General features: G+C 43.3%; 1 protein-coding gene across 1 annotated transcript; it reads left to right on the top strand.

The window, feature by feature from the left end:
* The first annotated feature begins 104 nt into the window (after positions 1-104).
* plekhn1 (pleckstrin homology domain containing, family N member 1) lies at positions 105-12,855 on the top strand. Its single transcript, XM_026153974.2, has 16 exons — positions 105-302; positions 1,955-2,045; positions 2,215-2,376; positions 3,175-3,255; positions 3,926-4,016; positions 5,763-5,896; positions 6,395-6,544; positions 7,662-7,742; positions 7,852-7,927; positions 8,180-8,325; positions 8,624-8,776; positions 9,430-9,672; positions 10,094-10,249; positions 10,611-10,856; positions 11,073-11,133; positions 11,984-12,855. Exons 1-16 carry the CDS (start codon positions 229-231, stop codon positions 12,166-12,168), a joined length of 2,130 nt encoding a protein of 709 aa, XP_026009759.1. The 5' UTR covers positions 105-228; the 3' UTR covers positions 12,169-12,855.
* Positions 12,856-13,053: the final 198 nt, after the last annotated feature.

Genomic DNA, 13,053 nt, shown 5'->3' with positions numbered 1-13,053 from the left:
CGCACGCACGCACGCACGCACACACACACAACCTGTTGTGACACAGCCCCAAACTCCACCCCCTTTTACTCACACACAGTAGTGACTCTTCACCCTCCCTACTTCTGCCTCAGTACAAGTCTGACTTCAGCAGTGAGCGCACCACACGTCTGGATTAGACTCATCCATCACACAGGGAGTTTACAGCGTATCTACACAGAGGCGCAGAGCCCGACACAGGAAAGCAGCATGGGGAGCAGTATGTCATGTGTCCCCCAGCACAACTTCAGATTCTCCAGCAAGAGTTTCATACGCAGAAACAGGTAAGAACTATTCAATCTCTCCGGGTGTTCATACTGTACTTGTGTCGGTGTGTAAACAGAGTCATGCCCTTGACAGCAGATTGTTATTTTAGACACTGGCTTTCACCCGGAAGGTATTCTTGGTATTTCTTGAGGGTTTGAGAAGTGGGGTTACACAGAGGTTGTGCATTTTGTGGGGCCAGGTTCAGGATCATAATACAGAATAGTCCCGGAGTCGTGCCTGAGCAGCCTGTCCGTCTGGCCAACGGTGTCAATGATCCAGTTACCATTTGCCTCCTCTTTGCATCTCTGTGAAGATGATCTGCCAGCTGTCGATTACTCTGTTTTCCCTCCAAAAGATGAACACACACACAAAAACCAATCCAGACTTGAGTATTAACGTGATTAATTTTGAGCTGTTATTCTTAAATGATAAGGTTTAGTCTGCTAAGTTAGTACATGACTACGTGACTATGGAGATGGCTGGCTTACACTTGGTTTTCTACCTGGTTTTCTTTTAATCCCCCAGGATTATATGCCTGGGCATGTTACCCTTGATTCAGCCTTGCTAGACCATCACATCTGGTTCTAATTCACCACTGCTTCTATTCTTCATCTTCTGACTAACGATTCAGGATGTAGTTTGGTTAAACATCTCATGTAGCTTTAAAGTTTTTTTAAAATAAAAAGATGAGCATTGCGACCCTAAAAAGACCGTTGGTTTTAAAAGCTCAGCGGCTCAAACTTGGACAGTGATACACCTTCCAGGCAGGATCACTGGATCAGGATGAACAATACAGTCAGTGTTCCATTTTTCTGTTACCGTACAACCTCTTTGTGTTGGAGAATCAGGCCAGGCTCAGGTATTCCCTGAAGAAAAGGGGAGTGAATGGTGCTGAATGCCACAGCAGTGACTTGGAGAATGTTGGGTGTGCAAATCCACTACCTGTCTATTATCTACAACACATTCCTCTGCCACCTTGCAGATGCAGATTACATCACAATGTAGGACCATTATATTTATTCACTGCGCATAAATGCATTTTAGAAAGTTTTATTTTTTTATTGTTCAATAGGCACTAATAAATAATTAATTCTGCACATGGACGTCCTGGACGGACAACCCTTGATTCCCAGCATAAAAACAAAAGCCTGCGTTGTTAAACTGAGGACACTGGCACACATATGTACAGATAAGCAGATAAACTACAAGCGGAAGCTGTAAAAGCAGTCTCTAAAGCCTTATCTTTGCAGTGTGGGAGCTTCCTCGTGAAGATGTGACACAAATGGTAATAGATGAGGGTCATGCAAAACAAAGAGAGACATTGAATGCTGATTTTTCCCTGTGGATATCCTCGCTATCACAAACACAAGACTCAGTTGTTCTTATCATTTAAAGGGCTGGCACTGACAGAGTGGGAGCCAGGCATGTGGATGCTGATTGATTTAGGAGACAGACAACGTGATTTAAACTAAAGTGTGACTTTGGAAGGAAAAGCTTTGCTATAACAAACATTAGATTTAGGTTATTTCACTAACTGTACATAGGAGACTATATTGGAATCCTTATAGGTGTGAAGTTGATTGGGAAATAAACCAAACAGCTAAACATGGATTAGGCGGTAAACACTGGAGAGTGAGTATTAACACATAGTTTTCCTTTCTCATGACAGCAGTCGCTTGTTTCGCAAGTATAATCCCCAGGAGGGACAGGAGAAGTCCAACAGCATCATAAATATCCTCTGCACTGTCACCCCGAGGAAGGTACGTACCTCCATCAGCTCTGAAAACATAACGTCATTCATCTACATGCCAAACAGAACTGCTCGGCTGTGGTTTTCAAGCCCTGTGCCAATCTTTCTGACTTTAAATTCAGGTCTGACTGCTTTACTGCTGACATGCCCGAACTAATATTGTGACTTGTTGGTTGCAGGAAATGTCCCCTAAAGATCTGCAGACGATAGAAAACATCAAATGGGATCCTCCGTTTGCTTACGACCCGATCAGCGGCTGGAAGAAGAGCAGCATCAATGTGAAGAATTATGGACGGATGATTCACAGCTCCAAAGTTCGTTTCCGCTTCCTCCACTGTCAGGTGAGCGCAGCAAAGCACCTTTTTTTTTTTTAAATGACCATGTGTCGCAATGTCAGGAACACAGCTGTAAAAGAAAACAAAGATTATACTGCAACTACCTCGTTGCGGTTAAAGTCATGTCCAACAATGGCCAAGCCTATGGTGACACATCATGCCAGTCATCCCTGTGCGAACCCAGTGAGTGTCAGAAGCCGAAAAAACAAAAAAACAAAACAGGTGGAGATTAACAGGATGTGGCTGCAGCCACCAAACACAATGAAACTCGCTGCCGGCTTTGACGCACTGGTTGGCTGCGAAAGATCCAATACGTTTTCCAAAAAGAGAACCGCAGCCTGTGTTTGGACATGCTTGCATAGGCTGTGGTTGTGCAACAGCTTCATGAGAAAACCTCAGGGTACAGAGAGAGTGTGTCTGATCCCAGGCACAGATAGAGGACTTGCTGGTGGGAACTGCAATTTGTCAAAGTTGTCACACAACAGCTCTGTCAATAAGCGTAAAAAAAATTAATTGAAGGAATGACGTCACGGTGGGAAAAGAACATACTGTGCAGTAAAGAGCAAAATAATACTGTAACAAGACGGTGGGCACTCAGTGAATCAGAGGAAAACGCTTGAGTAAGATGGTGTGATACAAAATAAACAGTAATAACGTGCGCCTCCGCACGGGCCTTTATGCATACACAGCTTCATTTACCTGCAACCGGAGATTGCAGTTTTAATGCAGAACAGTAATCCTCACAGGTGGGATAGATTTTACTACACGGCACATTTGGCTCATCTTCTCTTACTGTCTCTTCAGGATATACACGACTGCTACCTGGATCTGTTCCAGACACACCTTCATTTTGTTTCCAACAACACAACCGGACTGACATACCAGGTGAGTTTTCAAAATTCAAGCAACATTATCAACAATCCCTTCCTTTAAATCCTCACGATTTCAGGTTAGATGTAAAAAAAAAAAAGATTGTCATTTCATCATACGCTCTGACATAGATCCCCCTGTCAACCAGCACTTTGTTGGTAAACAGAAGGTATGATTACGTGTCTTCACCTGCCTCATAAAACGTGAGCAGCCATTAATCATCAGTAGCTACCGCCAATTAAACCCCTTCTCTAAAAGAGACAGCTAAGCACCTGTGTGCAGTATTAGTCAGGCTTATAGAGGACGGAAAATGGAAGTCAGACATGAATACATCATTGGCTTCCAAGACTGACCTCACTGTCATGGTGAATAATTTTTGGTTAAGAACTAGAGCTGAACAGATGGCTCAAACAGATCATATAGCAGCTCTGATGATGATGCAGTGAACGGTTTGTAGTTTATGAATGTTTGTGTGCAAGTGAAGAGAATAGAATAGCTCTTTATTGTCATTGTGCATGCACAACGAAATTGTGGGTCAATATCAATAGTACACAGCAGGAATAAACACAAAACGAAAGAAATATATGCTATAAAAATAAGAGAAAGGCACACATTAGAGAACAAGTTGCAAAGTGAAATGAGTGAAAAGCGCCATGACTGAAGTTGTTTTACTGTTTATGTGCAGGGGACTCTTCCGTTGAAAGAGCTCACTATCTGCAGCCTGCAGCAGAACTGCAATCACAGCCAACCCCAGGAATTCGCCTTTCAAATAAACGGTATGTTTGACTTCAGTAGAAAGGACACAAGTGGTTGCTGGCATTGTGCCGTGGTATCCAATAATGCTGTTTTGTTTCTTTGGCTTTGTGGAATTTAGGTAATTGATCACTTAGACTGAAAATGTATGACGTAGAGCTGTGGATAGCTCTTTTTGATGATGAGACAGACTGACACAATTTTTATTTATTGTTTTAATCTTCTGTTGTGTGGTCAGCTGTGTCGAACCGCCTCATCAGTTATAGATCAAAGTAAAAATTCTCCTCTCTTTAGAAAAGAAAACCCCCCACTATTTCCAGACTGCAGCATTTCCACTGTTATCACATTCTGGGGATTCAAAGGTCCCGCAATCCCTCTCACCTCTTCACCTCCTCTCAAAACCGAGATGAACCAGAGCTGAGCCCCCTCCGCCTTCGGTCAGGGAGGGCCAAACTGGCCTTAAATACCCTGCTTGTTAGACAACAGGTGCACTTCAGCCGGCCCAGCTGTTGAGCAGAAAAGCCCAGCTACCGCTCTTAACCTTGTCACCGCCTATAATCTATGGTGCCACTTTCCAAAAACTGCTCAGGTTAAGGCTTGCTGAAATGCCACTTAGCTTTTGAACTTTGAATGGGCAAGAAAAAAAAAGTATCCGAAAGTTTCTTAAATTAAAATCACAAAAAGCTGTTGTGGCTACGTAGCTTTTGTAATAGCACAGGAAATAAAAACGAGAGAAGTGGACTGGACTTTTATATCTGCTGCCAGAATATTGACATTCTCCGGTGTTGCTCTTTCATGCTTTTGGTTTTGCAATTTCCCAGATCAAGCCTGTTATTCAACACTGTTGTTTTTTATTGGTTGGTTTTAAACTTCGTTAACCTTCCCCAGGGCACAGCTGCCCGGAAACATTTGGAGGAAGCGTGAGGAAGTTCTGAGTCAAAAAGGGAGAGCTGATGTACATCGGTTCTCTGAGGGAGGCCGACGTCTTCCTCTCACTGAGTCGAAAATGCGCTGTCGATGACTTAGAGGGGTGACCGTGCAAAAGCAACACAAGAGGATGTGTAAAAATTCCTGGAAGCTTTTACACATGTAGCTGTGAACACAAGATGTTTATTGTGGCACATTTTCAACAACAGTCAATGACCTGACTGACTGAAAGCCGGGAGAGACGTTTTCGTAATGTTTGCGTTGCTTGAACTTAAAAAAAAAAGAGGAAAGATTTGAGGGAGTGAAAAAGATAACTTTAAGTTTTAGGGAGTGCTGTGGTCACGGTCTAAAATTAAGACCTGCAGTGAAAAGAAAGTCAACACAAGACTCCAGACGAGCTGCTTATTAAGGGAGCAGTCAACAGGTTCACGGTTCCAGACGATTACAGTAAAAAGCCAGTGGACGGGAATGAAATAGACTACCTATCTGTGCTGGTTATCTGTGGTATGTGTGGGACTGATAGGTAGAGGGAGATTCCAGATCTATTCATCCCAGGTCCTGTTCATTCCTTCTGGATAAGCACTGTGTGGGAAGGAAAATCTCCTACAATCCTTAAATACCAAACACAGCAGGTCAGAGGGGTTTTTCCAACATAGGTCTTACATGTGGTTGACTGTCCTGAACATGTGTTCACATTTATGGCCCTTATTGCATAACGCCTCACAACATCAAAGCAGGCAGACTGTGGACATGAATAATCTGCCACTGTGAGATAAAAAAAAAAGGGCTTAGAAAGAGGAAGCGGTTTACATTTTTGACCTGTGACCTTTTACATCCTGCAGGCGTCAGCTTGAATCCCATCATCGTCTACTTCGCCAACCAAGAAGAAATGGACATGTGGTTTGGGCTGCTCAGAGAAAACATTGAAGCTAATGGAGGAAATGCAACGTCACCAGAAAACTACACTAGAGTGAGAGTAAGTTCATCAGCCTCGCCTGTGGTTTTTTGGCCTCTGTATGTGTGTGTGTGTTCTTAAGTCACACATTGAATTAGCCAGAAAATACTTTGGCTTCAGTCCTGGCTCATAAAACAGGATGGGTGCGTGCGTGTAGATGTAGGTGAGTCAAGTGGGTCACTCACTGCTGGCTCTCCCTGAGGCTTCGATACTAGGGAGTGGCCTTGACCGCATCATGGCCTACATCAAACTAACCCTCACATCTGTGCAGGGGTAAAGTGCTGACTCTACACCCACAGGTGGGGAATTAGTTGATAAAACACGTGAATGTGGATGTATCACGAAAAAAAAGAGAAAAGAAACAGAGTCATGAGTTCTTTAAAATGGTGTTGGCGTACAAGCCGGGGAAGGAAGGCAGACGAACACGATTATGTTTCAGGAAAAGCCGAGCTTTTCTTATATTTACTCAGGTGATGATCCGACTCACCTAACTCATCTCTTGTTTACTCACTCGTGTAGCTCAACAAGGACAACTCTCTCGAGGGAAGAGAGGAGCTGAGAAATTCCATCAACAGAGAGCCAATCCACGAGTGGGAAGGCTCACAGCGAGACAGCCTGGGCACCATCACCTATGTCACTAAGGTGCGACTGCAGCACCTGCCCTGCCTGGTACGTCACCTCTGCTTCTTATCAAGACTGAATCACTGCTATGGGTCACTTGCCTAATACTGTACAGACGGTAACAAATGATACATTCATGTTTTCAAACTCTGAGAATTTTTCCCATGATTATAGTCAGGATAACATCAGCCCTTAATCTAGGTGACTCACATAGTTTTCACATTGCGCAACACAAACACAAACATCAGCTCAACAAAATGTAAGGAGTGAATGAAAAGGGTGGAGTCTATATGTGTATATAATGTCCTTCAGCTCCTTTTTGTTTCCTGTCATGGTGCACCAGCAGTGCGAGACACCTGCAACCTGGTTGCTCCTGAAAAACATACAAGAAGACAAAAAAAAAGTACCGCAAACAGGGCTTCGTTTAGCAGCCAATAAAAAAAAAAACAGTAGTCATGACACAACTTGCGTGGATCTCTGCAGTTTATTTTCTGTGGGAAAAAATCGGCAGTCCCATTGAAGTGCTTGAGATTTAGGGCCTGGGTGTGTGAGAGGCATTTGCTGGGCTCACGCAGTGACTCGACTCACCTCACAGCTGGAATGTCAGCTGTCTATCCAGACACGCCCTCCGAGAGAGAGAGAGAGTGAGAGAGAGAGTGGAAACATAAACCGTCCCTCTGCCGCACCTTTAAATCCCCCCACTAACTGGTTCTGAGTGGAGATCCTACTGAGATTTAAAGTGTACCTCTCACAGCGCCGTATTAAAAGATAATGTCGCTGGTTTTGTTAACGTTCGCACAGGTCTTATGGTTGTGTTTGCACCGGAGGTTATTCGTATCTTATCACTGCTTGAGTTATCAGGGCTTGCCTTCTTACCTTCAGAAGTAAGGTAAAAGACCCAATGGAGAACAATACAGAGAAAACCCAACAATCAAGTGCAGGAATAAAATGTAAATATTAAAACACCAGGAATAAACAGTACACAGGGGAAATATATACAAACAGGAGGCATACATACAAATCAAGTGAAAGGCACACATGGTAAAATATGTAAACAAGATATACAAAATTGGGAAACTATGCAAAAATGTTGCTTCTGGTTGAAAAATAATATAAATTCTCAGCAAAAGAAAACCACACGCTTCATAAATCTCTCTGTCCTCAGGAGCAGAATGACAGGCTGCTGGTGATGTACCCATCGACCCTGATCATCCTATCAGAGGAGAACGACGGGCTCTTCTATAAGGTGAGGTTGACCCCTTTCTGATGTTCAAATGAGTCACAGGCTAAATGCATCCGACATATTAAGAGTGTGCACGAGAAAGTTGTGTTAACCTGTTGCTATACAATTGCAGGGAAAACTTCCGCTCAACATGATTACAGTGACCACGCCCTGTCAAGACGTCAAGCCCAACACCTTCATGATTGAAGGTAAACACTGTGAATCAGTGCACTGCTCTTTAGTCATATCCATGTTAAAGAGATTTTAATGAGCCTGCATTCTTATGCATGTTTTTGTGCTAAGTGCCCTTTTCCATGAATCTGCTGGCGTCACAGAGTGTAACCCCCCCCCCATATGAATGAGCTGGTTTTATCCCTGCTGAATGACAATCTTGCTATAGCACATTCCAGTGAGCAAGTGGACCGAATGACAGGCTTTGTCCTCCCCTCCTCTCTTCCCAGGCAAGATGATCAACCCCATAGTGGTGTCCTGTCTGGACAGGACCGAGTTCTGCGACTGGATCCAGCAGTTCAAAGCTGCTGACGTGCCTGTTCTCAGCCCCCCGCCTCCCGTCTATGACATCATCTACACCCCGACGAAGACAGAGGTGAGGCCTGCTTTCCTTGCTTTCAGGGGACAAACATAATTAAACTGACCACAGCTGCTATTAAGAGAGCTATCTCTTGTGAAAATATGGGTGGAGTGAATTAAAGTATGAGTTTGGCCTTGCCTCTTTTGTAAACTAACACTCAGCATGATTATATACTTGACTTCCTCTATTTTTGCTACTGTGTTACCAATTTAACAATTTACTGTAGGTCTAGACATGACCAAAGTCTGAAAGATTTATTCACAGTCGCTTGCTTTACATATTTAATGCGTGCTTTGTGCCCTTTAATCTCCAGGCCCCTCAGTTTGACAGGTGGAGTGGACACAGCCAAGGAAGAATGGAGTCTGTTAAGTCTAGCCAGCCCCCAAGTGGACGAGGATCCCGAAACCTTCAGTTCCCAATTCTTGACGAGAACCCTCTCACCCCTGGGTACTCCGAGCCTCGTTGTGTAAGTCGGCTGTGTGCTACTTCTCAATCATGAGTGTTCAAGTGATCTAATAGACTTAATTGCACGCACCAATATTTGCACAGATATAAATATGGTCAGAGTTGTGAAAAAAAAGCCTGTGTTTGTTTTGTTGGAGCTGAGCAACCAGATGCTTTCTTTCACAAAGTTAATTATTAAGCAAGGTGTAGAGACCAAAGTGCTCCTGTTACAAAGGCTCCGGTGCTGATCCTCAGGCCTTCAGCAAAGAAAAGGAAAGACAGAACAAAGTCATTTTCACTCAAATGATGCCTATCTGCGAAAACTATAGATTTGGAGTCATAAGAGACCTTTAGCTTCTGCTTCAGCAGTTTCCTAATCATTCTGCATTATCAGGACATTTGACCAAACTCCTCCAGGAAAGGGGGGGCGGGTCCTGTAAGCTGCCTGCCTATCCAATTAGCTAAAGTAGAGCGTGCTGCACGCCCAGATGCTAGTGTTCAGCTTCAGATCTAAGGCACAAATTAAACAGAGACATTTTTCTCTCACACTTACATGACACTGTTTGCTAAAAACACGAGCAAACAGAAGCTAAAGAGACAGTCTGTGCTGGCACATATGATCTAAATCTCCAGTTCTTGGCTGACTTTTGTCCTTTGGGTGTGTTGTCCTTACAGTACAGTTCCAGCCGTCCTTCTTCGACTGAGACTGCCCAGCTAGGCAGCAGAAGCAATAGCATATCTTCCCACACGAGGCCCGAGCGTGACCTACGACCTTTGTCGGTGCGCTACTCATCCCCTCAGCACAGCTCCTACCTCCAGCCTGCAGAGAGCTCCAAGCTGTCTCAGCTCTACAGCATACCCTACTCTGCCCAGCACCGGGCCAGCCCGCAGCGGTTGGAGAAAGCTCCACTTGTCAAGGTAATTCAGTCTGGCGTCTTAACTCGATAACCGAATATTCCCTTTGAGACCGCTGACGTATTTTACGTGTCATGTGTGCAGTAACCTAAATAGACACCAGGCAATAGACTGAGACATGCATATGGTGTTAACAAATGGAGTAACACTGCCACTTAGGCTGGTTGAAAGATCAATTTAATCAAAGATGCAAGGAATGAGATCTCTCTTAGAGTTTATAAACAGAGCTTAAGCCAGTCTGGTGCACTCTACTGCTCCACTGGTGCAGATCTGGAATAAGTCACAAAGACACAATCACACTGTAACACTTACAACTAATTGTGGATTAGTTGATTTTTCTACTTCCTGTGTCTATTGTTACAAATGCAAGGAAATTTCTCCTTACTGTAAAGCTAACTCCTGCCTCTGTTTAAATCCTCTCCAGTCTAACAGCTGGAGCACTCCTCAGACATCCCTGAAGTACTCCCTTGACATCTCCCAGCGCCACTCGGATATGTGTGCCCCACGACAACCCTTATCGCCTCTCTACGATGAGCCCTGCACCCCCGAAATCTACTCCTTGGAAGAGGCCAGGCCAGTGGTAAGTGGGCCAATGATACTGGATCCACAGGTTCAATTTACACCTGCACAGCCTGTCTGATATCAAGCAGTGCAAACACCCATAAACACATGAGTATTTGGTCATATGATAACTCTTTTTTTAGAGCATGTCAAATCTTCTATAGAAGTTTAAACGTTTTAAATTGTGATTTAGCCAACCAGTCATTTAATTATTTTAGTTTGGCCTAATTTACTAGTGCAGTAAAATATTCAGTTTTACTGCATTATTCCTCTTTATGAAGTCATCATTTATTTTATTGGATACATTTACTGTCCACTGTAACTGAGGAATGTTGCAACTTTTGTGCTAAAAATGCACATCTTATTTCTTTGTTTCTTAGCCGCGGCTCTGGCAACAGCTGAATCAACAGCAGTACCACCACCAGGAACCCCAGATGCTGCCCTCCTCCTTCCAGCTCCACGACCCTCCTATGGGTGGACGCGGCAGGAGAAGCCTGGTCCTGACCAACTCCCAGGGCCACGCTCTGGACCTGGAGATGGACACACCTGAGAACCAAGCGCAGCAGAGAGCAGAGGCTGTGTCGAGGCTAAAGCTGCTGCCTGTGCCAGGTCAAATGCAAGAGCAGGTGAGAGGCACAGAGATACTCATCTCCCAGGACACTCCGGTTTCTGGAATGCAGTAGTGCAGAGTGAAATGATAAACTGTATGGTAGCACAGCAAGTGTGCTGCAGGTGATATTTAAACAGGTTCAGAAGAAACACACATTTTTAAGAAACCATGAGGATGTTTGTTGTAACTGATCACAGGAAGTAACTGTCTCTGTTTTCACATCTGCTGACAGATACTTCACCCGTCGAGCTCTGCCAGAAAGCCTGCTCAGATGCATTATGGTTACTCACCAGGTAAGAATTAAAGGCATGCAATCAATAGCCAAATAAAACATTCCTTTTATGTTTAGAACGCCTGCGTGTCATTTTTGTGCTCCTAGCCCAGATAGGAAATGTTTTCATTTCATCCTGTGAACAAAGATACAGAGCCCCTTTTTTTCTTTGTGGAGAAACAATGGAGACTCTTTGAAATCTCCAATCTCAAAGTTTGAGCTATAAAAGTCAGCACTGTGAGCCTGTGTGCCTAAAAGGACACACAACATTGGCCACGCTCCAACCACACTGTAAATTCAACACTGTGCGCACTTTGGTGTGATTAAACTCCCGGGTCTGTCAGCAGGTAGACGGAAGGTTAAAGGTTGCAGATTTGAAGGTGTAGGAAATGTGCAAATGTGCCAGTGAATTAGAGCTTAGTGTTGCTCTAAATATGCTGGTGCAGTTGTCCCAACAGGGTGAAGCTCAGTGTAAGAGAACACTGCTCAACAGATTGGATTTATAACCCCACTGTGACTGACAGCACACAACTGCTCACACAGGCTCTGCTATCGTTGATGAAACAAGACTAGGATTTCTCTGGTCAGTCCAGATTATCTGATTATCCAGATAAACTAGTAAACATGATTTTACCAGGTGATTTTATTTGACGGGCTGCACGTTTTTTTACTATTGACCATAAATAACAAGAGAAGGTGGTGCAGCAGGGATTATGCAGCTCTACTGGTTTTTACAGTAAGACCATATTTTGGGACAATGCACATAACACCATAATTACTTTGGGACTGTTTCCAAGTTTACTTAAACAGGGTGAGGTTTGCTTTTTGCTGTGTGAAACTACAAGTATGTTAATCGTCTTCAATTCTTATAGGTCGCAATTCATACCTCGAACCCGCAGAACCAGATGACCAGGAAGTAGACTATGACAACATTTGGGAGTTCGACTGTGATACAGGAATGATCCAGCCAACGGCTGGAATTTCAACAGACTGGACAGGATTAGACTTCGGGGCCAGAGGGCTTGGTGCCATGGCAACACCACAGAGATGGTCATAAAACAAAAAGGATGGCCCGGCGCTCGTCTGGACGTGTGCAAACAACAGATCTCTATCAGGGGGATAATAAAAGCCGGCAAGCACAGCAAGCATCGTGCTGGTCCCACTGTGTACAGTAGGAACCAACAAATCCCAGGAACTGCTTTGTTAGACGTCGGGCAGTTGAGCAGAGGAATGACGGGATGAAGCAAAACGTTATGGAGGTGGCAAACAAAGGCTTCAGTTGTCTGTTTAATATGTAGCATTTGTGGAAGGAGACAGTAGAGGATGCTGTATATACTGTGTAGCTTGAATAATATTTTCTAAATCTGCTATATGCTGTAAGTGCACTGTCATTGGTTTTATCTGTAGTAAACCCAGTTTCTTTTAAAAAATATTTATAGGTTTTTCAAACAGGCTGTTCATTTCATATTATACTGTAATGTGTAATGTTATTAAAGCATTCCATCAGGGCTTGTTATAGTAAAGAATATATGTATATTTTTGTAAATCTTGTACACTTATTTTATTGTGCTATACTGTCAAGGCAAATAGATGTGGCTGTAACTGACTAATATTGACTTAATAATAATAATAATAATAATAATAATATCAGAGGTGCACAGTACTGATACCTCTGTGGCTTTTTTTCATTTTTGTTTGAGGTGCTTATTTATATTTGGAAATAAAAGTGTTAAAAGTTTCAGTATATTGTGTCTGTTTTGTCCTCTTCTGCATATAGTAATAGGAACACTTTAAAGGTAATAATTTGTCAAAGTGTCTTGGCTTTAAATAAAATTAATAGTGAGTGGTGAAGGATTGGTTTATATTAGAACATGAGAAAAATAACAGTGTAAGAATAAAACAAGTCTTTTTATGCAAACCTTATGTTGTAAAACAGGTTTTC

Source organism: Astatotilapia calliptera, chromosome 20 (genome assembly GCF_964374335.1).
Source record: "Astatotilapia calliptera chromosome 20, fAstCal68.1, whole genome shotgun sequence".
Classification (NCBI taxonomy): Eukaryota; Metazoa; Chordata; class Actinopteri; order Cichliformes; family Cichlidae; genus Astatotilapia; species Astatotilapia calliptera.
Note: the sequence above shows the minus strand (reverse complement) of the source record. Positions and strands in the feature narration are given on the sequence as shown.